The sequence below is a fragment of the Bubalus bubalis genome, chromosome 7 (assembly GCF_019923935.1).
Source record: "Bubalus bubalis isolate 160015118507 breed Murrah chromosome 7, NDDB_SH_1, whole genome shotgun sequence".
Lineage (NCBI taxonomy): Eukaryota > Metazoa > Chordata > Mammalia > Artiodactyla > Bovidae > Bubalus > Bubalus bubalis.
Window position 1 is genome coordinate 709,904 of NC_059163.1, and position 24,133 is coordinate 734,036.

At 62.4% G+C, this 24,133-nt stretch overlaps 1 protein-coding gene across 6 annotated transcripts; it reads left to right on the top strand.

Moving 5' to 3' along the window:
- Positions 1-286: 286 nt before the first annotated feature.
- Positions 287-22,569, top strand: UVSSA (UV stimulated scaffold protein A). 6 transcript variants are annotated; one of them, XM_006044965.4, is made up of 14 exons: positions 287-402; positions 1,217-1,316; positions 2,302-2,632; positions 3,264-3,384; positions 4,194-4,490; positions 5,199-5,311; positions 5,596-5,724; positions 12,150-12,255; positions 16,413-16,557; positions 16,882-17,007; positions 17,569-17,752; positions 18,066-18,177; positions 20,571-20,745; positions 21,654-22,569. In XM_006044965.4, exons 2-14 carry the CDS (start codon positions 1,219-1,221, stop codon positions 21,745-21,747), a joined length of 2,031 nt encoding a protein of 676 aa, XP_006045027.3. In that variant the 5' UTR covers positions 287-402; positions 1,217-1,218; the 3' UTR covers positions 21,748-22,569. The 6 variants fall into 6 exon arrangements, 5 of the variants coding, with proteins under 5 accessions (XP_006045027.3, XP_025146284.3, XP_044802222.2 ...); XM_025290499.3 differs by lacking the exon at positions 287-402 and adding an exon at positions 409-843; XM_044946287.2 differs by lacking the exon at positions 287-402 and adding an exon at positions 409-761.
- The last annotated feature ends 1,564 nt before the right edge of the window (positions 22,570-24,133 follow it).

The window sequence follows — 24,133 nt, forward strand, 5'->3', positions numbered from 1 at the left end:
GCGCACGCGGCCCCTTTAAGGCTTTGCCGCGCCCGCCCGCCTCCTTTTTTCTCGCCCGTCGTCAGACCCCACCCACCCCCACACCCGCCTTCGGCTGGGAGCGCGCCTGCGTCACCGCGCAGGTCTTGGCCCTGACCCCGCGTCCACGCCTCGGGGTCCAGGCGGGCTACTGCTCTTCGCGCTTGGGCGTCACGTGACAGGAGAGGGCGGGGCCTGTGCCGGAAGGGGCGGGCTAACCAGAGAGCGGCCGCCAAGCGGGCTAGACAGGGCTTTGGCGGCTCCGACCTTCGCCCCCGCGCCGCCCGGGCTAGGGCGGGCCAATGACTGCCGCGATCTGGGGCACGTGACGGGGGGCGGGCCCTTCGCCGGAAGGGTGGGCTGAGGCGAGCGGCAGGGAGCGCGGTAGGTGGGGCTGCGAGCCTTCTCTCGGGGGCGCCTCCTTCGTCCCCCCTCCCCCCGGTGATGCCCCCGCCGCGCCCTTCCCGGGATGCCGCCCCCTTCGGTCCGCCCGCGCCCCGGGCTTTAGGACCGGGACTCGTCGGCCGTGGCTGGCCCGAGGGCGGCGGGGAGCTGGGGCTCTGCCCCGGAGGGCGGGACGGACCCGCCCCGGCGGCCGAGCATCAGCGACGGCAGACGTTACTGTTGGTGGGAGACGCGGTGGACCGCCGGGCGTCCTCACTTCCCCCGACTCCGGCCCTCCCCGTGCGGCGCGGGCGCCCCGGCCTCCTCCATACCCGCTTCTGGCGGCTGCCCGCGAGCAGGTCGAGTTGCAGCAACTTGCCCTGCGGGTCTAGAGGCCACCCTGTGGCTTTCGGAGGGATGGTCGAGCTGGCGAGGGGAGAGGTGCGCCTGCCGTCCTGCGGGAAAGCTAGCTTGAGTGTAATTCAGGCCATTCTGGTCTTTGCCTGCCCGCCGAGCGTGACTGCGTGCTCCGTGGCTCTCGCTGGTGGGCTCAGATTGTAGACCTCCAGAGCACCTGTTGTTGCCCTTTTCCTAATTACCATCAAAAATGTCTTGTTGACCCGGCGGGGAATCTCACCTTGAATTGTTAAGTTTCGGCATCGGGGGTCATGTCATAGAGGCCAGGTCGCAAGGACTCCTCAGTGTTGTGCCAACACCCTGTGCCTGACACAGTGGAACGCAGCGACGTCTAATAAAACCCAGAGCTGTGAAATACTAGGTGGTCGTTCAGCGTCTCTGCGTTTCCTGTTTCTAGATATGGATCAGAAACTTTCAGAGTTGGTCGAAGAGCTCACAACTTCAGGAGAGCCCCAATTGAACCCTGAGAAAATGAAGCAACTGAAGAAAATTTGCAAGTATGTCTTAAGGCTCAATGTCTCAGCAAGTCTGTGCCAACCCTAGGAGAATGTGGGGCTACCCTGGGGTCAGCTTCTCTGCTGGGGAAGAACCAGCAGAGGAACCCCCCAGGACATCTCCCCTGGAGTGCTTGGTCCTGTTCTGGGGCAGCAGTTCCAGGCAGGGGTGTGCAGCCTTAGGGAGAACAGGTCTGTTCAGCTCTCTGTGTGGGTGCCTGTCCTTGAGCGCACGTGTATGATTTAAGGGTTACTTAGTGTTGGAACATGTGTGGGAGGAAGGTTAGAGGTCACACAGGTGCACTCTTCTGTTGGGGGGTAGGTCCTGTCTGTGGACATCACTCTTATCCAAGAGCCTCTCAGGTGCTAGCAACAGAAACAAGGAAATTCGTTGGTTATCCTTGTCATATGGTTTATGGAACGGAACTTAAGTGATCGTTTAAGTGATAAGAATTTACAGTTTGGTTAAAAACGGTGACTCAGGTCAGGTTTTGTTGCATTCCCTGAAAACCCCCAAAGAGCAGGGCATGCGGGGTGGGGAGGGTGAGGATAGCTGGGAAGAGGAACAAAAGAGGGGTTGCGGCCTGCACGCCTCCTGGGGTAGCTCCCGGAAGGCCACAGCTTTCGGGGGCTGTGGGGTGGTCTCCCTCTGGGGTGGGGTCTTTGCACCGCTGCTAGCCGGGCGGGCCAAGAGCCCTTGAGGCTCGCAGGCACTCTGCTGTGGATGGGCGGCCAGCCGGCCGAGTGAGTGAAAGCGCCTGGCTGGGTCCCAGTGAAGCCGTGCGCACTGGCACGGACCTTCACCGCGCTTTCGTGTGTCAGGAAATGTTGTTTTTCTGTTTGTCTTCATGAAAGGAGTTAAAACCTCTCCTTGTGGGCTATCCAGCAACAGGCAGGGGCCAGGTTTGGCACGTGGGCAGTGCGCATCTGCCCCGGGGGAAGGGCAATGGAAATGCGCACGTCCCTGCCACTGCACCTGTGTCTCCAGGTCTTCAGGAGAGCAGCTTGGCCGCGCCCACCGCCTGCTGATGGCACAGCTGAGCCAGGAGCACGCGGAGGTCCGCCTGTCCGCCTTCCAGGTCCTGGACCAGCTCTTCGCCAGGTCTCACCAGTTCAGGACGCTGGTTGTTTCCAACTTCCAGGAGTTCCTGGAGCTCACTCTGGGCACCGACCACGAGCGGCCCCTGCCGCCCCCCAGGGAGGTGGCACAGAGGCTGAGGCAGGCGGCCACCCAGGCCATCCGTGGTTGGAATGAGAAGTACGGTGCGGCCTATAAGAAGCTGGCCCTGGGCTTCCACTTCCTAAAGCACAGCAAACAGGTGGGCAGGCCCCGCACTGCACCCCGGCCCGTGTGGTCTGGGCAGGGGGTGGTCTGGAGCCGGGGGAGCAGCTGTGAGGGAAGAGCCTCAGCTCATCCCCGCATGTAGGTGGGGCTGAGCCGTTAGCCCTGGTTTCCACAAGATGAAAAGGAGCGTGAGAGTCATCTGCTCGACACTGCCCTTTTCTCTGCCGGGCTCTGCGCCTGGGCCCAGCCAGTCTGGGTGGGCGACACCTGCTAGGACTGGTACTGCCCCCCCCGCCCCCACCCACTCCAGGCCTGTGGCTACTGCCCTTCCCGCTGCCCCCTAGGGTCCCCTCGAGCGTTGTTCTCAGGCCCCTGGGTCTGCCCAGCAGCCTCCCTTCCCACTGGAGCACGTGTGTGACTAGAAGCCTTTTTACCTGACTTTACTAGGAGACGCTGATGGCTGTGTTCATTCTGGGGGTTTAGTGTTACCGTTGAGTATGCTGTCTCGTGTGTTAAAGCAGCATGCGTGAGCCTGAGGCCATAGCACTTTGGCCTGTAGCTCCTGAGCATAGCTGTGCTGCTGCGTCTGCCGTTAGGCCTAGTTGCAACTCAGGTTTTCGTTGGATTCTTTGTAGCTGGGCCTGACCTTTACCTAAACTTCTCAGGTAGACTTCCAAGATGTGGACGCTCGCACTCTGGCAGAAAGAAAGCGAGCAGAAGAGAGACAGAAGCGCTTGGACAGAATCTACAAGGAAAGGTCCGAGTGGGCAGCGAGGGAGATGGAAGGTGAGCTGTGGGGAATGGGGATACCGCCCCCTACCCAGCCTGCTGGTCCTTCCCAGGCAGAGCTCAGGTCCTTGCCCAGCGGTGCACCCTTGTTGCAAGGCCTGCTCTGGGAGTTTGGTGGGGGCGGGGGGTGAGGAGGAGGCTGGGTCATCCAGCCCTGTAGCCACAGGAAGACCTAGATCCCCGGGCACCTGGCACCCTGCAAAGAACTGCCAGGGCCATGGGCCTAGGGGTAGCGCTGGAGGAGGTGCTGGCTGAGGCTTGCTGGGGGTTTTGGGGCAGGTGGGTAGACAAGGTGGATGGAGCTGGTTCAAGTTGAGAGCAGGGGAGGCACCCTGCAAGCCACCCACCCTCTCCGGCGGCCACATTGCAGACACACGTCCCACGGTGGCCTGAGCGTCACCATCCATCTGACCCCAACACCCACCAATGGCAGTCTTGCCAGTCTGCTCCCCAGATGCCTGTGCCAGCCCTCCCTGTGGGGGGCACCCAGAGTGGGAGCAGCTTGAAAGGCAGCAGGTCGAAGGCCCTTCCAGAAGCCTGGCCTCAGGAAGGCCACAGAGCTGGGAGATCCCGCGGGCAGCCACGGCCAGAATGGGCTGGTGGGGCGGAGCTGAGCTCAGCAGGGAGCCGCAGGAGCGCCGTCCAGGGAGGCTCTCACTGGGCACGGCTGAGGGTGGCGCCCCGAACGTCCCAGCGTAGGGTCTGGAACAGAGCGCCCGCCTGCCTGTGGGGGGGGCGGGGTGTGCTGTGTCCCCTCCCGGACGCCACTCCCACCGGGGCCCAGCGAGCCAAGTCCATCCTCACAGAGATGTCCGCGGAGATCCGGGACTGCCTCACGGAGCTGGAGAGCTGCTTCCGACTGCTGCTGCCCTTCGACCTCGACCTGGTCCCCGGGGCTGCCTGGTGCCCCGTGCCCGAGAAGGGCGACAGGGACGAGGAGCAGCCCTGCTGCAGCAAAAGCTTGCCCGCCTGCGCACGCCGCCCGGGAGCCGTGGACGCGGGAGGGCCGCCCTCAGAGGACGAGGACAGCGACCCAGATGGGTTCGTGCGGCGCCACGGGCTGGGCTCCCGGCAGTACACGCTGGACGTGGAGCTGTCCTCAGGTAGGGCTGCCCCCACGCCAGGCCGCCTTGGCCACAGGCCCTGGGACGCTTCCGGTGCTCGGGCCTCTGGGCTGTGAGGTGAGCACGGGAAGGCACTCCGGCGTGTGGGGCGCAGGGCACTGGCCCTCTCTGACGTGCAGGGCGCTCTGTGGGCCAGAGGCCAGCTGGGAGGAGGAATCAAAAGAAACAGTTTTTTTGCTGCGTTTGTGACAACGTGGGCCTTGACCACACTGGCACTGTGGGGCTCCTGCCTCCTGGCCCCTGTGGGTGAGGGGCGCTGACCGTCCCACCCCACGTGGCCCGGGCTCCTGAGGGGGTTGAGGCTGGAGGTCACCCACCCTCTGCAGCCACAGTGAGACCTCCCGCCCTGCAAGGGAGCGCCAAGGCCTGGACACAGGTCACGCTGGAGGGGGTGCCGGCTGAGGCTTGCTGGGGTGGCAGAGCTCACAGGGAGGACCCTGGGCTGAGGGGCCGGTGGGGCCTCGATCCTGAGGGCAGTGTGGGCGTGGGAGGGGTCCCCTGACTTCATGGCCTGGAGAGGGGCGTTGGGATTAGGCTAAATCCACTGTGGCAAAAGCCACGAGACAGAGTCTCCTGGGCAGGCAGGTTTGGGTGCCAGATGATGAGTGGTTGGTGGGTGGTCCAGTCTGGGACACCCAGTGACCTGCCTGGGTGGTGGTCCCTCCGCTGACTGTGCATTTGCTGCAGACAGCCTGAGGGTGCGTGAGAATGAGGACAACTCGGCCGTCATCCGTGCGGCCCGGGATGCGCTCAGGCTCATCCAGAACAAGCTCCTGCCGGCTGCGTGCTCCTGGGTCCAGGTGTGGCCCTGGGTCAGGGCGGGCCCCAGGGTCAGGGCGGGCCCCTGGGTCTGGGTGGGCTCTTGGGTCTGGGTGTTCTTCTGGGTCTGGGCGTGCTCCTGGATCAGGGCGGGCTCCTGGGTCCCAGCGGGCTCCTGGGTCAGGGCAGACCCCTGGCCTGGGCGTGCTCTTTGGTCTGGACAGGCCCTGGGTCCAGATGGGCTGCATGTGCGGACAGAGGATGCAGGGCTGGCCCTGGGGGAGAGTGAGTGCCCGGCCTAGGAGGTGCTGCCCTGTCCTCGCAGCTGTTCACCCGTGCGGGGACATATGGTGGGCACTTGGAGGGCGCCATCCACCTGAAGGCCGAGCTGGAAGCCGCCTTGAAGAGGTCCCGGGAGCTGGACATCGCGCCAGAGGAGGGCCGCAGTGGGGAGGTGAGTGCCCCCAGCTGGCTGTGAGGGTAGCCAGGGCACATCCCCCAATCCGAGCTCAGCCCTGCGGGTCCTGGTGTCTCCTTGCCAGGAGCGGACTCATCTGAGCACCGGAGACCGTGGCCAGGCCCTGCCCGCAGGCGGCTGGGCTGGGCCAGGGTTGGACAGGAGGCTGCGGAGGTGGACAGGGGCCCTGGATGGAGGGCTGGGGCTCTAGTGAGGGGCCCAGGAGGGGAGCAGGGGAGGCGGCTCCCGAAGTGCCCACGGGGCCCATCCTGTGGGCTTGGTGGCCTGCCAGGGCCTGGAGCTTCAGGTCGGGAAGGTACTGAGAGAGAGGGACCTGGGTCCTCCAAGGATGTCCTAGGGGAAGGGGTGGAGCATCTGGAGAGTGTGTGTGGGCAGGGGCATAGCCGTAGCTGGCGGGCGTGTGAGCAGGGTAGGGGGGTCCCCAGCTGCAGGGTGTTTGGAGGAACCACAGCTGGAGGCTGTGTGTGTGCGTGTCCCACAGCTGGAGAGAGAGAGAGAGAGAGAGTGTGTGTGTGTGTGTGTGTGTGTGTGTGTGTGTGTGTGTGTAGGGAGAGGATCCACAGCTGACCACGTTAGTGATTAGAACCCGTAAGCTGGAGAGAGAGTGTGTGTGTGTGTGTGTGTGTGTGTTGGGGGGGGATCCGCAGCTGACCGTGTTAGTGATTAGAACCCAGAAGTTCTGGTCAGAACTGGTGCGAAAACAGGCAGCAGGGCTCCCTAAGCGCTTGGGGCGCAGAGAGCCGGACCGCACTGGGTCGAGCTCTGCCACTTGGAGGAGACACAGTGGGTGTGGGGGTGACGGGTCCCGCCCCCTCCGATTTTTCGAGGGGGCCCAGGGTGGGCAGGCGTCGTTCTTTGCTGAGGACGAGGTCAGGTTTAGGCCCCTGGACTTAGAATGGAGAGCGGCCAGCGCCCTGAGCTTGGCACACCCTCGTCCTTGCTCGTGGGCCGAGGCGCGGCGAGAGGGCCTCTGAGCTCAGGCCGCCCTCCGCTCCCCGCCCCCTGCGCTGCGCGGCCCTCGGGGGCCGGCAGGGGGTGCTCTCGCCCTTCTCCTGCCGCCGCCGGCGGGCGGGCGGGCGGGCGGACCTGGTCATGGGCTGCTCCTGAGGCCGCCTCTCTACAGGGCTTTGGCTGAGCACACACCTCAATGAGAAGTCAGTTAATTCTGGGAGTTGTGACCTCGATGCTTGTTTCACAGTGAGAGAGAGTGCTTTCTGGGTACAGAAGAGCAGTGGGTCCTGCGTGCGCGTCCCTGATTCTGAGCCTCAGCAGAGCTGTGGGGGTTGGGGGTCAGCACCGTGCACCCCTTCACTGCTGGGGCCCGATCCAGCTTGAGCGTCAGCAGGTCACTGACCACAGCCGGCCAGCCTCAAGGCCTGGGAGGCACGTGGTCAGGTCAGAGGGGCCCCTCTGCAGAGAGGAGGCTGAGGACATAGGGGTGTTTGGGGTGGTCCAGTCGGGTCAGGGGGCGTGGGGTCCGTGTGGTGGCTTCAGCAGGAGGAAGCAGGGCGGCCCTGAATTCTCTAAGAGCCGACCTAGAGGCTTGAAGCCTTTGAGCACGTGCGCGTCGGTTCTCTGGGCTGAGGGCCTGTGGATGGAGTGACTGGGTGTGCGGCTGAGTGGCAGCGCCTGCTCAGGCAGCCCACCGCCCAGAACAGCCCCGCGGCGGTGTCTGCGTGGCTGTGCGTGGCTGTGGTGAGCGCACAGACCTGCGTCTTCGCCTGGTCGTCGTCTTGTGAAACGTCTGCAGCTTCAGTCTCTGCCTGGTGTCTCCGCTAGCAGGCTGAGCCGGGAGCCTGCAGTTCAGCACTTGGACTCTAACGCCTTGGGAGACTGGCGGGTCTGAGGTCCTGCTGTTCCCACCGCGTGGCGCCGCGTGTGGGGCGCGTCTCCCCGGCCGCCTGGCTGGGGTCTCTGGTCAGGCTTCCCACTTGAGTCTGTGTTGCTGTGTTCTGTTCCTTGTTTTAGAGTGTTTAAGCCAGCTTGAACATGTGTGACTTTCATTTTATGTAGTTTTTTTGTTCTATGGTGTGTCCGTCCCAGCTCCGTGTGGAAGCAGGCAGAGACCGGTCTTAGCTAGGTCGATGTGGAGCATCGTTTGGTAAATTTAGTTTCCAGCCCTGTTGCTGGAGGACAGGCCTAATAATCCGTGGCTGCTACATCTGTTATGCTGATAAAAATCCTTCGAAAACTTTTAAATGGCCTGTTGTTTAATGCTGTAGTTATGATGACCACTTACTTTGTATTGTGTGATTCACAAAATATTAATCTTCCCCCACCAGTAAGACAGAAAGGAACGATTCTCTGCATCAGTCTATACAGGCTGAGCGCACAGCAGGTGTTTTCTCGGCCCGGGCTCCTCTCCGCAGCCGCTGGGGCACCCCCACGATGCTCCCCTTCCCCTGTTGCCGCTCTGCCAGCAGCCTCGGGTTTAACCCCTGCACGCTCCCACTCGTTGCAAGGGCGCAGATCCCGTGTGACTCTGGGTGGTGCTTTTCTCCTGTTCGTGGCCGGGTGTGCTGGGCTCTCGCGGCTATGCTGGGCTGGATGGCGCTTGGTGCTTCAGGAGCCCCGTGCCGGCTTCCTGAGCAGAGAGCCTGGGGGTGAAGTGCTGACCGTGCCATGGCCCCAGGGAGGCAGGGAGCTGAATCAGCTGCCGTGAGGGGCTTGTGCCCGGCTGGGCCAGTGAACCTTCCTGGAGACTGCTCCCTCCATCACTCATGCGCCACAGGCCGCTCTGCGGGGGCAGCAGCTGGGGCAGGGGCTGCCTGTGCTCTTGCGAGGACTGGGAGAGCATGTTGGCTGTTGTGGGGGCAGCTCCCCGCCCCCACAGGCCCTGGGCCCTCCCTACCCTACAGCCCAGCTCCCCAGCACCCTCCAGGGTGGCTGCTCTCTCCTGAATACTTTCACGGGTGGTCTCCTTAATTCCAGAGTCAGCCCTGTGAGGTTGATTCCATCCTTAACCCTGTTTTACAGATGGGAAGGCTGAGTCTGGGAGAGTTGCATGGATCTTCTGTTAAGGCCAGGGTGCATGGTGAGAAAGCGTTATCGCCCAGAGGCTGGGCTGGGCGAGGCCAGCCAGCCTGCATCAGGCCCCAGGCGGGGTCCCTGGAGGAGGGGCTGCCTGTCTGGACGTAGGACAGATTCAGGAACCCGTTTCCTCCGCCTGGAAACGGTTGGTGGGCCTGACGGGGCGGTGGCAGCCTTGCACACCCCAGCCGGCTGGCCTCAGTGCTGGAGCGGCGGGAGCCGGTGAGAGAGGGGCTGGCGGCTCCAGGCACCTCCGTGCAGGAAGGTGGCAGCGCCCCGCGCCCACTCGAGACCTGAGATGGTCACCACCCGCCCGCAGCAGGCCCACACCTGCCGAGGTGCGTCCAGGCAGCGGAGATGCACATGAGATATTGGCCTGGCTGGGCAATTTGCACGCGGTCCAGGGAGGGCATTAGCATATAAATAGCAGCCGTGATGACCCTCACAGCTGAGCGCGGCTAATTTTTGGTTTATAAGAGAGAATGGGGTTTTAAGTGCGTTGCCATCAAGCTGAGGAGACAGATGCAGCTTGGCGCTCACTTGTCTGACGGGGCCTTACATCATTTTTTTTTTTTTAAAGGGAAACATACACACATAAAACTGAACAAAAGTGATTTCTTGGGTGAAAAGTAATGGCAGTGGCGCCCCGAGTTAATTAGATCCCACAGGATGTGTTTAATGGCCCAGCTCTACCGCGGCAGGCCTGGGGCGGGCAGGTCTGGGAGGTGGCCCTTCCCATCCTTCTCGAGTAATTAGCAACCCGCTACCCCACTTCCGTAATCGGATTACGTTGTATATTTCAGCACATTTATTGCTTGTTTAATTATGATCTCAGAGCTTCATTTTTCTACATCCTTTTAACTGAGTGAGAATCGACTTGTGTGGAAGGAGAGGGAGGGCCAGGGCGCCCTCTGCCTCCCTGGAGCCCCCTCTGCCTCCCTGGGGCCCTGCGGGCTCTGTCCCGGGGCCTGGGCGTCAGCCGCAGGGCCTGGCCTGCCTGCCTGGCCTCCCAGGCAGGCCCGGGACTGGACCTGGCAGGGGAGGTGCACCTCTGGGCCCCTGGGCGAGTGCAGGCTGCTTTCTCGAGCGTGTCTAGTGGTCTCTCTTCACAACGGGGAAGCTTGACTACCAGCAAACTGCTCTTGAGGACCATCAGCGAGTCTGACCCTACTGTGCAGGCCGCCTGCCCACCTGATGCCCGCAGGCCATGACGTCCCCCAGGACCCTCAGGGGTCCCCGTGCCCCTGCTCTGCCCCCAGCCGCCTCCCACCCATGCCCAGTGTAGCTTCTGACCTGATCTGTGACCTTTAACCTCGAGAGGAGGTTGCCACTCTGGCCCTGGGAGCCCTGGGCTGGCCCCTCAAGTGCAGGTGGGGACTCCCCGTGGGCCTGGTGTCCCCAGCCAAGTGCTCCTCCAAGGCTGGGAGAGGACTGCCCAGCTTGGGTGGTGGGGGGTTTCCTTCCGCTGCCCTCTGGGGATGGGCTGCCCCCGGGGCTGGATGTGGGAGGGCCTCAGGGTACTCAGCACCTCAGAGCCCCACGCAGCCCGGAGAACTAGACCTTTCTTGCAAGTGGAGCCCCTGCTTCCCCGGGGGCCTGGTTTGAGGCTCACCCTAGCCTCCGAGGGCCGTGAGGGTGGCAGCGACGGCTGCAGAAGCTCTTGCGGGAGGACGCTGGCACTGCCCTGCAGAGCTGTGCGCCAGGCTCTGGGGCCTGAGGAGGCTGCCCCGGAGGCCTGCGGGCCTTGTCAGCGTGCATCTAAGCCGGGGAGCCCTGGCTTAGCCACAGAGGCAAACAGTTTTACCTGGGGGGAGAGAGGGTATAATTCCTAATAGTTAGCTAAGCAGCCAAATGTTTTTTAGGAAATGAAAATTTAATAAAAGTCCCAGGTGAAATTCAAGGGTGTGAGCAATAAGCATAATATTTTATGAAAATGAGCTCCATATTTAAAGTCGGGCACGGTGTGTTATGCATTGTAGCACCCAGTCCACATCTACCTTTTGGAAAATTAAAACACATAAATTCTGTTTAGTGTTTGATACGCACGGCACTAGCCGGGACCGTAATGCCCGAAAACCTTGGGCTGCTTTCCACCTTTCATAAATTCCTGGGTAGATTCTATACAAAAATAATTTTCAGGTCCGCGGCTCATTGTTATTCAAACGTGATTGATCGTCGTCATTTGCTCGGCTCTGGAGTTAAGTGCCCCTGTCATTTCCAAAGAGTATAATTGGGACGTTTCACAGGTCAGCGGTGGAGACAGGCTTCCCTTTTGATCAGTGTTAGACTGATAACAAAAATTACAGTTTCCAATGATTAATGTCTCCGTGCCTCCCAGACGCGCGCCGCGGCTTGCGCCCAAGCTGAGAGCATTTGCATCTGATTAGGCCTCCCAGCCGCTCCTCAGCCTTTGGGTCCTGGGCGCCTGTGGCCTGGCCAGCTGCCTGCCCTGTGGTCGGCGGGCCGGCCCTCGTCTGCCCTGGTCAGCCGTGTTCCTTAGGGCCTGGCTGTTGGGATGGACCCTGGAGGGGTGGGTGAGAGTCCAGTGGGCATCAGCCGGCCACAGTCTCCTCTCTGGATGTTTCCTGCAGTTGGGCCTGGGGCTGTGGCCCCTCAGACTCTGGGTGTTTCCGGGAGGCGCTGGCCGTGTGACCCAGCTCCCAGGTACATAAGTGCGGTGACCCTCTTGGGAAGGACGGGCCCCGTGCCCCGTCGTGGGGGTGCAAGGGTTGAGAATGTGAGGGGAGGGGCTCTCTCCCCGAGAGGCGCAGGCTGCTGAGCCCCGGTTCAGGTTGCGTGTGGCCCCAGTGTGTGGGGGGCATGCGAGGCCGCCTCCAAGCTGTTCTCCAGAGGAGCCTCGCCCCTGCAGTGAGGCCCCACGCTCAGGGTCCCTGCCACTCCAGCCCTGCTGGGTGCCACCAGGGAGGGGGCTGGGGGGGAATGGATGTCGGGGCCCTGGACTCGGGGTGGGGGTGCTGGGGGGATCCAGGCTCAGAGAGCAGTAGGGAGGGCTGCCCCGTCCAGGGGAGGCTTTCTCTTCAGTGGCCTTTTAACAAGCCGCTCTCGAGTTCCAGACGTTCTGGAAATGCCATGATCATAGCCGCAGTGCCGGACGCCCGGGGGCGATGCTTCTGGTCTGGCTGGAGCTGGGTGGAGGGCCAGGACCGCGGGCCCGTGGGGCTCCCTGGGCTGCAGCGTGCCCGTCCGTGGGTCTCAGCGGGCCAGCTGGCAGAGGCGCATGTGGGCCGCTGCAGTTTAGGGAACGGGGCGGACCGTGCATGTGGCCACGTGGTCAGCGCTGAGCCCCAACCCGGAGGTGGGGCCGGGGCTCTGCCTGTGGCTGTCACTCACAGCTTGGGGTATTTCCCCAGACGGCAGCCCCCGGGGATGAGGATGAAGACGAGGACGACTTTGTGGAGGTCCCGGAGAAGGAGGGCTACGAGGCCTGTGTCCCCGAGCACCTGCAGCCTGAGTGCGGTGAGCAGCGGCATGGGCCCGGGAGGGAGCCCTCAGGACACGGCCCCTGAGGGCGGGCGTGGGTCCAGCCTGGGCCCGCAGAGCGGGGGACCCGCCTCGGGGGTGCCCAGTCCGTGCCACGTGGTCCTGGGGTCTCTGCCATCCCGCCGGTTGCCCCTGTGGAGCCACGTTCATTGAAAATCGTGATTCTCCTCATGCGGCCAGGCGCCTGCTGACGTGGGCCTCCCTGAGTCCTGGTCCTGTTGGTGGGGTCATGGCTCAGCCTCCATCCAGGAGCCCCAGCGCCCCTCGGGAAGGCGCTGCCGCCCCCTGCCTTTGCCGGGGGTTTCTCTTCCAGAAGCCTCCAGGAGCCGCGTGTGCGCAGGGGCACCTTGTGTCCAGAGGGGCGAGTGCAGCCTGCGCCACGTGTGGCTTGTGCGGGGAGTGAGTGAGTTGTCAACTTGAGGTCTGAGTTGGTGTGTGAGGTAAGAGTGAGTTTGCTCAGGAGTTAGGTGCTCAGGCAGTTGGAGTGTGGATGTGACCAGGCTGTCCCCCACCCGCTGTTCGAGGCCCCCTGTCTGCTGCCTTGAGGCCCTCCCTGGGCACCCGAGGGTGCAGCCGCTGCCCACCCCAGCCCTCTAGCCCCCGCCTCACCCTCACGCTGACCTCACTGGCCACGCCGTCCCAGCGCAGGTCTCCTCTGAACCTTGGGCTGCTCCTGGGGCCCGGCCTTCTGCCGTGCCCCTCCAGGTGCCTGGTCTGGGTCCGCCACCCCCAGGCCTCATCCCGCACCCATGAGGCAGCAGGGGGGGGTGCTGGAGCCCTGAGGGGCCTGGCCTGTCTCCTCGGTCTGCCCTGGCCACCTCCCTTGAGGAGGTGCTCGGTCTCCACGCACCAGCATAGGGGACCACCCCCAGGTGCTGCCAGCCCCCGCTTGTCCTCATGATGGCCACACGCGCAGAGTATAGCCGAGCTGCTCCCCGGGGGTTCGTGGGCCGGGTGCCTGGGAGGAGGCAGGCCCCCCCCTGCAGGAGGGGCCACTGTGCCCCAGGATGGGCCTCTGACGGCGGGTGGTGGGAGACCCCTTGCTCCTCAAGGGGTCTGGGGCTGGGTCTGCACTGTGGACCCTGGCGCTGCGGGGCAGTGCAGGACGTGCTGGGCGCCGGCTCATAATGCAGCTGATCATCGTCGCTGGTTCTCAAAGGCGATGAGTCTGCAGTCGATTCGTCCAAACCCGCGGCTGGGGAGCCGGCGCCCGTTTCTTTCTCGTTTCTTTCTCTGAATTTTCACTGAGGGGCTTTTATCTTCTCCTTAATCCTACCATTTCTGTCAGGACATAATCTCTTTCTCAAATTTACATTTTAATTACGAGGCCAGCTGAACTAGGTACGATCAATAGTGTCAGGCTTGAGCCCAGCCCCGCGCTCGCCCCCGCCTCCCACTTCCTGCCATCGATCCCGCCGCCCTGCCTGCCGCCTTGCAAATAGGTGCTGCTTGGTCACTTTAAACAAAAAGGGGATTTAGGCGTTTTTTGTGATTTTTCTTAAGAGCCGTCGCGGGAGTGAATTTGAGCTGAGGTCCGGGCCTGGGTCTGGCGCCCTGGTCGCCAGGTGGGGCCCGTGGCTGCCGGGCTCCCCATTGGTGTTCTCCCCAACAGCACCATTCCCGGTGCCATGGACTCACCTGCTTTTTGGATTTTTACTTGAAAGTGCGTCATGGAGATTGATTTTCCACAATGGTGTGAGAATGGTAGTGTTTTTCAGCGCCCTGACTGTTTACCCTGCTTCAGCATGCTTACTCATCTTTTTAATGGTTTAAAACAACAAATCAATGAAAAATATATTTCATTCTGGTAACTCTTAGGAACCCTCATACCGATCGTCGGGCAGCGGTTCTACCATCTTCGTGAGTGCCGCTGCGGCCACTTACCGGCCTGCCTCCCCACACGTGCGCGTGGCCATGCGTCTGCACCAGCTGGGAGTGCAGCATTGCCGAGATCCCAGGTGGGGCGCCTGGAAGGCCTCGTCCCTGGACCTGGGGTAGGCTGGTGACAGAGCCTGGTCCCCGAGTGCCTTCCGAGTGTGCTCAGAGCTGGGGGCTGCAGGTGACCCACACGGACCTGCCACACTGATGAGTGGCTCTGCCCCAGGTCCTCCACTCTCAGCCACGGGCACCTGAGAAGCAGGGGTGAACCCCACACTCTTAGTCTGTGTGTGAGCTTGGAGGGCGTCTGGAGCAGGGAGGGCAGGCGAGTCTCGTGAGGGACTTGGAGAAAACATTTTCAGATTTGTGGCATCATGAGGCTTCTGCAAAAGCACCAGACAGCACATGGGTGCGTGTGAGGCCGCGTGCAGACACCAGGCTCTGTGTGCATGGAGGCCGCATGCAGACACCAGGCTCTGTGTGCAGGGAGGCCGTGTGCAGACACCAGGCTCTGTGTGCAGGGAAGCTGCGTGCAGACAGCAGGCTCTGTGTATACAGGGAGGCCACGTGCAGACTCCAGGCTCTGTGTATACAGGGAGGCCACGTGCAGACACCAGGCTCTGTGTGCAGGGAGGCCGCGTGCAGACTCCAGGCTCTGTGTATACAGGGAGGCCACGTGCAGACTCCAGGCTCTATGTATACAGGGAGGCCGCGTGCAGACAGCAGGCTCTGTGTGTATACAGGGAGGCCGGGTGCAGATACCAGGCTCTGTGTATTCAGGGAGGCCGTGTGTAGACACCAGGCTCTGTGTGCAGGGAGGCCGCGTGCAGACAGCAGGCTCTGTGTGTATACAGGGAGGCTGGGTGCAGATACCAGGCTCTGTGTATTCAGGGAGGCCACGTGCAGACACCAGGCTCTGTGTGCATGGAGGCCGCATGCAGACACCAGGCTCTGTGTATACAGGGAGGCTGCGTGCAGACAGCAGGCTCTGTGTGTATACAAGGAGGCTGGGTGCAGATACCAGGCTCTGTGTATTCAGGGAGGCCACGTGCAGACACCAGGCTCTGTGTGCAGGGAGGCCGCGTGCAGACACCAGGCTCTGTGTATACAGGGAGGCTGCGTGCAGACACCAGGCTGCATCGCTTCCTATTTTCTCTCTCGCTTCTCTGACTGAGTCCCTGCACATAGATGGAAGGTCAGAGGTGCTGTCCGGAGGCCGGGCACAGAGCGTGTTGGTGTCCTCGTGGCTCTGCTCTTCCGGGGGCCCTGTGGCCCCTGGAGCTGCCCACTTGGCCGGCCTGTCAGTTTTCTGTGTCCTGGGAAGGATTTCTCGGATGGGAGGTCCATGGTATCTGCTGTAGAAGCCGCAAACTTGACACTTAGTGGAGCTGGGTGAAACAGTCCAAGTTTGAACATCGCGCCTCGGACCTCATACGCCGCCACCTGCGGTGCCCGTGGTGCCACGGCTTCGGGAGGAAAGCCGTTCAGACCTTTTTCTTCCCCTCTGAGGTTTCTAACCCCTCTTCTGAGTGACTTGCCTGTTCTTTCTCTGTCTCCTTCTTGCCCTCAGGAAACCTTTTGGTCTTCCTCTGATTCCAGGAAGCCTGGATTCTCTTTTCCCCATTCCAGTCATTTCCTCTCCTGGGGTCAGGTGACGAGGATGTGGACACGCGTCATGCCTCCGTGCGCTGAGAGCTGCCCACACGTGTGTGTGGCCGCCTCCCGTCCCACATCCCTGCCGGGGGCCGTCCTCCCCAGGCTGCTTGGATCCCCTCTTCGTCTTCTGCTGCGTCTCCAGCATCTCTTCAGTTTTCATCTCCTGGGTGCTTTGTTCGCTGTCTTTCGTGCCGTGCGGAGGAAAGCTCAAGAGAGGGGGCAGGGCCCCCGGGGTGGAGTGCCTCTGGGTCCTGATGGCTCTGCCCCCTGCCTCCCGGGACGCTGGCCCCGTGCCCAGCTGGGCAGGGCTGGCAGGGGTCAGGGACAGCCCAGGCACTGGTACCGGCGGGCAGAGGGGCCTGGTGAATGGGGTCCAGGGGTGTCAGAGACACGGCCCCTGCCACCATGGGCACTCAGTGCGAGCACCTGGCCCTCAGAGGTCAGCGTCTGGCGGCCTTGGCAGTGAGTAGCCAGCCATGGGCCTGGGCCAGCCAGGCAGGTGCGCTCATGGGCTGTGCCGTTACCGGGGCGGGGCGCCCTCCAGGGCTCCGTGCGGGGTCGCTGAGTGGTGACCGAGAGCAGACATCTCTGTGTTCCAGGGCTGGAGGAAGGTCTGGCCGCCCCAGGCTCGCAGGCGAGGAAGAGGCCTGGGAGTGACATGGAGGCCTGCGACCCCACCTCTGCGGCTGCCCAGCGGCACTGGCCCCGGCCCCATGGGCCCCCAGCCTCGCCCCCGAGCCCCAGGTGACGCCCAGGCCGCCCCAGGGCGGGTACCTACCATGTTTGTCCTGGGGTGGGGACCTGGGGCCCTGAGTCCTCACTGCTGGCGTGCAGGCTAGGTCCACCCCGAGGAAAGGCCCGAGGCTCCGGGGCCAGAGGGACAGACGTTTGGGTACCCTGAGCCCCGCGTGAGGAGTGCGGTGTGAGGCTGGCACCCCTGGTCCAGGCCCGAGGTGCAGGGGGTGAGGGTCAGGGCCCAGGGGTGTCCCCAGGACCTGGGGGGCGGGAGAGGTGGGTGGCCGAGGGCAGCCCCAGGCTCCCCGTCCCTGAGCCCTGCTCCCTCTCTAGGGCTCCGCTGGCACCGGAGCAGGCTGCACGGCGGGCGGCAGAGCAGGCCCGGGCGCCTGTCGTCCCCTTTGGGGTGGACCTGTGCTACTGGGGCCAGGAGGAGCTGGCGGCCGGCAAGATCCTCAAGTGAGTGCGGGCGCACACCCCGCCCCGCCGTGCGCAGTGGACACAGCTCTTAGCAGCCTGCCCACTGAGGCCGGTGGGCCCTTGAAGGCCCAGGGCTGGGCGGTGGTCCGGCCCTGCCCAGAGGCCCGTGGGCTTTTTGAACCTCCCTGTGGCCCCCTGAGGGACCTCCCCTGTCACCGCCCTGATGGTGGAGCATCACGAGGTGTGAGGGCCTTGGCCCAGCCCACGCTCCCAGCTCTGCCCCGGGCCCGCGTCACCACCTCCTCCTGTCCTCTGCCTGGGCTCCTGTGGGCCGGGCCCGGGGCTTTACGAGGGGCTTCCTGGACGCTGCGCGTTGCTGCACCAGCCCGCACTCTATCTGCAGACCTGAGGGGCGGGGACGCAGGTCTGTGTTTTGTTCATGCCCTTCAAGGAGCCCCACCCAGGTCCAGGCCACACTGGGGTGTCAGGCCACTGGGCTGTGCCTGGCGTGCCCCTGCCGTGCTCGGCATCCCCGCCTGCCCTGGGAGCACTCGCAGGCCCAGCCTCGCTGTGGGCGCTGAGAGGCGGGTCTGTGTGCAGGTGTGACTCGGAGCACCGGTTCTGGAAGCCCTGCGAAGTGGACGCCGAGGTGGAGAGCGCCAGTGTCTCCGAGGCCCTGCGGAGCCGCCGCATCACCTTCGCAGGGCAGTTCGAGCCTGTGCAGCACCGCTGCCGTGCCCCACGGCCCGACGGCCGGCTCTGCGCGCGTCAGGACCGCCTGAAGGTGGGGCTGGGCTGGGCTCCAGCCTGCCGGCACCAGGACCCCCCGGGTGGGCACAGGGCTGGGCCACTCCACCTCGGTCCCTGCGTCCCCGCCCGCGTGGTCCTGAGCCTGCTCTGTGCTGGGCCCGGGGTCCATGGAGGCGGATTGACCACAGACCGCCCTCCCTGCCTGGCTCCGTCTCGCTGCACCTGAGGGCCCCTGCCTTGTGTGGCTTGTATGGGAGGGCGGGGGGGTGTGGGCCAGCCCTCCTCAGAGTTGTCAGTGGGGTGGCTGGCAGCCTGTCCGCATCAGAACTGCTCCGTTCTCCACACAGTGTCCTTTCCACGGGAAGATTATCCCGAGAGATGACGCGGGACAGCCCCTCAATGCGGAGGACAGGGCCCGGGAGCAGAGGCAGCAGCTGCAGAGGCCAGCAGGGCGCCCAGGTGGGTCTGGGGGACGAGGGGCGGGCCTGGTGTGAGGATGCCTTGCACCCAGCGGCCTCCAGGCCAGCCCGTGGCGCCTATGAGGGTCAGCTGCCGCCTCCAGGACAGCGGTGACCGTAGCTCAGGAGCTGCAGCCAGGATGTGCGGCCCTCGGCGCTGACGGGACCCTCAGCTTCAGCTTCCGTCCCGGCCACGTCTTCACACGGCTCCTGATGGGTGGCGTGGGTACACCCATGGCTGGAAACCACTTTGTTATCATCTGTTGGGGTTTTGGGTTTTTAAGCCTGTGTTTAAGCATGTGAGGGAACAAGGTGAGGAAGGTAAACGGCTGAGCCCTGGGGCTGCCTGGAGGCTGCCAGCTCCTGTCTGCTTGCTCACCTGCTGCCTGGCCAACCCGTGCACACGGGGCTGTGGGGTGCGTGTGGTGTGCAGTGTGTGTGGACCGTGTGTGGTGTGCGAGCAGAAGGCCAGGGTCCTGCCCGTGGTTCCAGGCAGTCCTGCCAGGCCTCTGAGCGTGGCGCACTTTCTGGGGTACCTCCTCGAGGTCCCCGTTTTCTGGCTCATAGGCCAGTTTCATGCAAAATGGACAAGGGACTGAAGCTACTGAGACCCTGTTCTGCGCCCTTCACGGAGCTCACCGCGTGCTGCACGTGAGCTGGTGCTGCGTCCTGGCGTGGGCTGGCTGCTGCCTGGCTCCCAGAGGCCCCTGAGCCGCAAGCAGGGTGGGGACCCACAGAAGCAGCCCCCTGCCAGGGCAGCCCCGGATACCCTCGGGGTGGGGCGGGAGCCTGACCTGTGTCAGAATCCCATGGTTTTTCAACCTGGGCTGAGGTCTGGAGGCCCCACTCTATTGACAAAGGCCATGGGCTCAGGCCCAGAACCCCCCGAGGCGGAGGGTGGCTGTGTCCTCGGGGCGGTGCTGGCGGCCTGCTGGTCCCAGCCAGGCCACGTGCCGCTTTAGCAGGTCCTTCCTTCGTCAGGAGAGATCAGTGTTGGATTTCAGCCTCACAGCAGGGTCAGCCCCTGGGCCTGGAGGGTGGCAGGGAGGGGCCTGACCCGCTAATCCAGGGGCCACGGCCTCCCCTGGTGGCCCGCACTCAGGAGCAAATTAAGTGCCTATTTTTTGTGTCAGCCCTGAAGAGTATCAGGTTCTGCAGCCCTCGGTGACTTGTTAACAACAGGTACCGGGCCGGGGCCGCGGCCAGCGCTGGCCAGTCAGATGTGAAATAGCGTCTCTTTACTAACTGCAGTATCGATCCCACCTCCCTCGCACGCGGGCAATTTTCTTTTCCCCAGTGCTCACCTCGGTGACAATGCGTGCGGGGCTCCAGGGCCCGTCAGCACGCAGGACACCCGCTGCTGGCTCCTATTGATTTTCTTCAAAGGCTTTTAAATTGCTCCTTCATTTTCCTGAGATGCTCATTCCATCTCTACTGGGTGCCGGCGTTTTTCCGTTGTGTTTAAACAATCGCTCCATTCACTGGGTTCCTAAACTGTGACGCCTTCTCATTACTGGGAGATAAACTGTTTGGACAGTTTTCCTTAATCTTGGATTAATCGTTCCTGTATCTGGATTGTGCAGCCCCGTATCCCTTCACTTTAGAAATCAACTTGGGGAGGCCGTGCCATCTCTGAATCTGGGCGCCTGGCTACCCCCCACTGGACGTGGCCTGCTCACTGCCGGCCCCTCTGCCATCTCGGGCTGCTCACTGTCGGGGTCTGGGGTGTCTTGCACCCTTCTGCCAGCCGGGGCCAGGGTCCATAGGTCTGGACGCTGGCGGGGGCTGTGCTGGATGGACACTGAATTTTAGGGACCTCCACACAGCCCCACCCCACCCCGCCCCCCGGGAGAGAAGTAGGTTGAGGCGAGTGGACCTTGAGGCCTCTACCCACGGGTTGGGAGCTCTTCTCCCAGGTTTGGACTGTTAACGCTTTCCATCCTGGCAAGCGGGCACACGGGTGTGTTCCCCGGTGCAGCTGGGGCAGGTGAGGCCAGGCCGGGGCTGGGGGACATTTGTTTCCCTTTAGACCACCTGCTCCTGCTGTCTTGAGGGGCCTGGGTGAGCTGACGCCCTCCTCACGGGGGCCTGGGGCCAAGTTAGCTTCAGGCCAATCAGGAGGCGCAGCGGGCGCTGCTCCCTTGGCCGTGGCTGGCCTGCGCCCACCCTCTGGCAGGGACAGGCCAAGGGCCCCGCTGGGGGCCAAGTGGGCCATAGCCCACCTGGAGCCTGACGCAGCCGCTTGCCTGTGGCCTTGTCCCCTGGCCGCCAGACTTGGTTGCCTTCCTGCATAAGGGCTCCATGGGGACCCACCGGCTTTAACCCCCCATGGAGGGGTTGGGTCTTGGTGAGGTTGGTGTGGGTGTTTTCTGAAATCTCAGGGTCTGTCTACAGACTGGCAGGACCCCGAGTTCCTGCGGGACGTGGAGGCGGCTACCGGGGTGGACCTGGGCTCGTCCAGGCCTGGCGGGAAAGGCAAGGGCAAGCGGCGGAAGCACCCGGGCCTCACCGACCTCAAGCGGCAAGCTGACACGGCGCGCGCGCGCATCGCCAAGAGAGTCTTTGCCAAGTAAGCGCTCCTCACGGTGTCCTGTCCCCTGGCCCGGGTGCTGGGACACCGGTGGAGGGCCGCCCATCCAGTGCCTCACCATCCATCCCGCTGCTGTGACGGCCAGAGGCACTGCCCACCGCCAGTGCCCACGGAAGCCGCAGGGGCGCCGCCTGGTCAGCACCCAGGCCTCGGGGTGGGGCCGTCCTCAGGCTGGATGCTGGGACGGTGCTCCACTCGCTGCACTGGCCAGGGGACGTGCTCCCAGTGACCACCGCGTCTGGGGGGCCAGAGGGTGGCTTCCTGAGCGCCCCACGGAGCCCCTGTGCTGTGGGCACAGGAGCGGCTGCGTCCGGGGCATTGTGACCCCAGGCTCCGGGCTCGTGGCTGGTTCCCTGTGGCTCAGCTGGGGTGGAGGGCAGGGTGGGTGCTGACGTCAGGAGGAGCATGGCCTGGGTCCCCCTCCCCGTGCGGCCCGAGTGCCTCCCTGCGGCGAGCCGTGCGGTCTGCAGCCCGCTGTGTGGGAGGCCGCGCCTCCTCCCTGGCACCGCTGCCTGTCACGGTGTGTCTGCTCTGGGCGGGGCCCCGTGCTTAGCCGGGCAGGAGGAAGCTGGGCTGAGGGGATCGAGCGTGTCCTGCTGCCTCTGCCCACCTGGCTGCTGGGCGGACTGTGCTCTCACGGGCAAGATTGGGGTCTGGAGGCCGCCCTTGGAGCTCGGGGAGCAGTGGGAGGCATGCCAGGCCGGGCCAAAGTGGCCTTGGGGGCAGATCCCCTCGCCGTGGTGCCGTGGCGCCTTCTGCAGGGGGCTCCCAAGTGGTCCCAGTGCAGCAACCACCCCAGCACTGGGGTCCCGGTCCCGCCAGGCTGCAGTCAGGGGCCTGGGGCCCGGACGGCCTCCCTGGTCACGGCTCACTGTGCTTCCCCACAGGGCAGCTGTGCAGAGGGTGGTCACCGCCATGAACCAGATGGACCAGAAGAAGCACGAGAAGTTTGCAAACCAGTTTAACTACGCCTTGAACTAGAGGTCCAGGCCTGTGCGGGGGGTCCCCTGCGCTGTCCGCTCCTCCTCGCTGGGCGTGTGCGCAGAAGCAGCCATCGTCCAGTGTTTAATGCGAGGGCCCGGCACAAGAGTCCCGGAGGCGTGGACGTTCCTGCCGCAGGGACCTCGGCCAGCGCTTAGGGCCCGCCCGCCGGGTCGCCTGGGGTGAACGCGGCAGCCTGGCCACCAGGGGGCGTCTTGCACGGCCTGGGCACCTTGTGGCGCAGCTCAGGGTTGCTCAACCCCGAGGACGAGTGCAGCCCCGCCCTGCCGCAGCCTCCTCCGCTCCTCACCGGGTCGCCTGCTGGGCGCTGCCTGGGCGTGGCGCCGCCGCAGCCTGGAGCCCGCCCCCCGGTGCTGTGAGCGCGGCCCCCTCTCAGTCCAGACGGCGCTGCGCTGTGTGAGCGGACCACGCTTACCCTGCATCGCGGACATGTGGGTGCTTTGCACTTTGGGATTACGATACTGTTGTGACCGTTTGCGTGCAAGTTTTTGCATGGGCCTGTATTTTCAAAATGAGATGGATGGGTTGTGTGGTAACTGTGTTTAACTTACTGATGAACCGCTGAAATGTTTTCCGAAGCAGCTGCACCACTTACACCCCCGCCAGCGCATCCGGGTGCTCGTTTCTCCGTGTTCTTGCCACACTTGTCGTCAGTCTTTGTAATTTTAGCCATCTTAGTGGGTGTGAAGTGGCATCTCATTGTGGTTTTGACTTGCATTTTGCTAATGATGAATGATGGTGAGCATCTTGTTGTTCAGTTGCTAAGTCTCGCCCAACTCTGGGACCCCAGGGACGGCATCGCGCCAGGCCTCCCTGTCCGTCGCTATCTCCTGGAGTTTGCCCAGACTCATGTCCAGTGAGTCATGATGCCGTGCGACCACCCATGTTGAACATCTTTTCCTGTGCTTATTGGTCATTGTTTATCTTCTTTGGAGAAACATCTAGATCTTTGGCCCATTTTCAGTTGAGTTGCTGTTTTGAGTTGTAAGAGTGCTTTGTGTGTTCTGGACACTAGACCCTTATGGGATTTGCAATTACTCTCCCCCATTCTGTGTTTTCACTTTCTTGCCGTGTTCTCTGACACACGAGCGCTGTGGCCTCGGATGTCCTGCGCGTCTGTTTTTCATTTTGTCGCTTGTGCTTTTCACGTCATGTTTAAGCAGCAGCTGCTTAATCCCGAGTCTAGCCATGTTTCCTTCCGGGAGTTCGCGACCCCGCTCTGAAGCCGAGGCCTTTGCTGTGGACCAGCCGTCCTCGTCGGTTCTGCCTGTGCGTCGCCTGTGTGGGTGTCCAGTTGTCTCAGCGTCATTTATCGAAAAGACCCTTCTTTCTCCCGTGGAGTGGTCTTAGCACCTTTATTGACTGTAAGCTGACACTAAACACCTGAATTCACTTCTGGAGTCTCCTTTCTGTTGCCTGAGCTTGTGCTGCTACTGCGCAGTCTTGACTGATGTAGCCTTGTGGGAAGTTTTGAAAGCCTCCAACTTTGTTCTTTTTAAACATTGTTTTTGCCATTCTGGGCCTTTTACATTTTCAAATAAATTTTAGGATGAGCTTGTCAATTTCTGCCAAGAAATAAAAAGCGATCTGAGATTTTACTGATTGTGTTGACTCTTAGGCGAGGATTTTTTTCAACAGTAAATACTTTAGGGTCCCACATGAGCTGTGGTTGGGTGAATCCTTGGAGGCAGAACGACAGATGCAGGGGCGGTAGGTACCCTCAACCCCTGTGATGTTAGAGGTCAAACAATGTCATCCTAATATTAAATTTTATACTTAGTGAACTTAGAGCATCTTTCCATATACTTAGGTTTTCTTTGTATTTTTACAGTGTTGTAGTTTTTCATATACCAGGTTCTGCGTTTGTTAAATTTATTCTTAAATGTTTTGTTCTGTTTGATGCTATTATAAATGTAGTTCTCTGAATTTCATTTTTGGATTGTTCGCTGCTAATACCTAGATATTACAGCCGATTGTTTTACATTGATCGTATATCCTGAAAGTGCTCAGCTCACTTACTAGTTCTAATAGGGCTGTGTATGTGTGTGTAGATTCCTTAGGAATTTTTGTACACAGTGTCATGTCACCTGCAAGAGAAAGTTGTGTTTCTTCCTTTGCGATTTGGATTCCTTTTACCTCTTTGTCTTGTCTGGTTGCTCTGGCTGGAGCATCAGGGCAGAGCCAGAGAGAACTGGAGAGAAGAGACATCCTCTTCTCGTCCCTGATCTGAGGCGAAGAGCTTTTGGTCTCTTCCCAGAGTGTGGCGGTGGCTGGGCCCTTTGTAGCTGCTGCGCAGCAGGCGGAGGATGTCCCCTTATGTTCCTGGTTTGCTGAGTGTTTGTTTTGTCATGAAGGGAGCTGAATT

Coding starts and splice junctions, on each gene's coding strand:
- UVSSA (XM_006044965.4), top strand. CDS start 1,219: ATGGATCAGAAACTTTCAGAGTTGGTCGAAGAGCTCACAACTTCAGGA. Junction 12,256..16,412: donor GCACCTGCAGCCTGAGTGCG/GTGAGCAGCGGC, acceptor TCTGTGTTCCAG/GGCTGGAGGAAGGTCTGGCC. Junction 20,746..21,653: donor GCCAAGAGAGTCTTTGCCAA/GTAAGCGCTCCT, acceptor GCTTCCCCACAG/GGCAGCTGTGCAGAGGGTGG.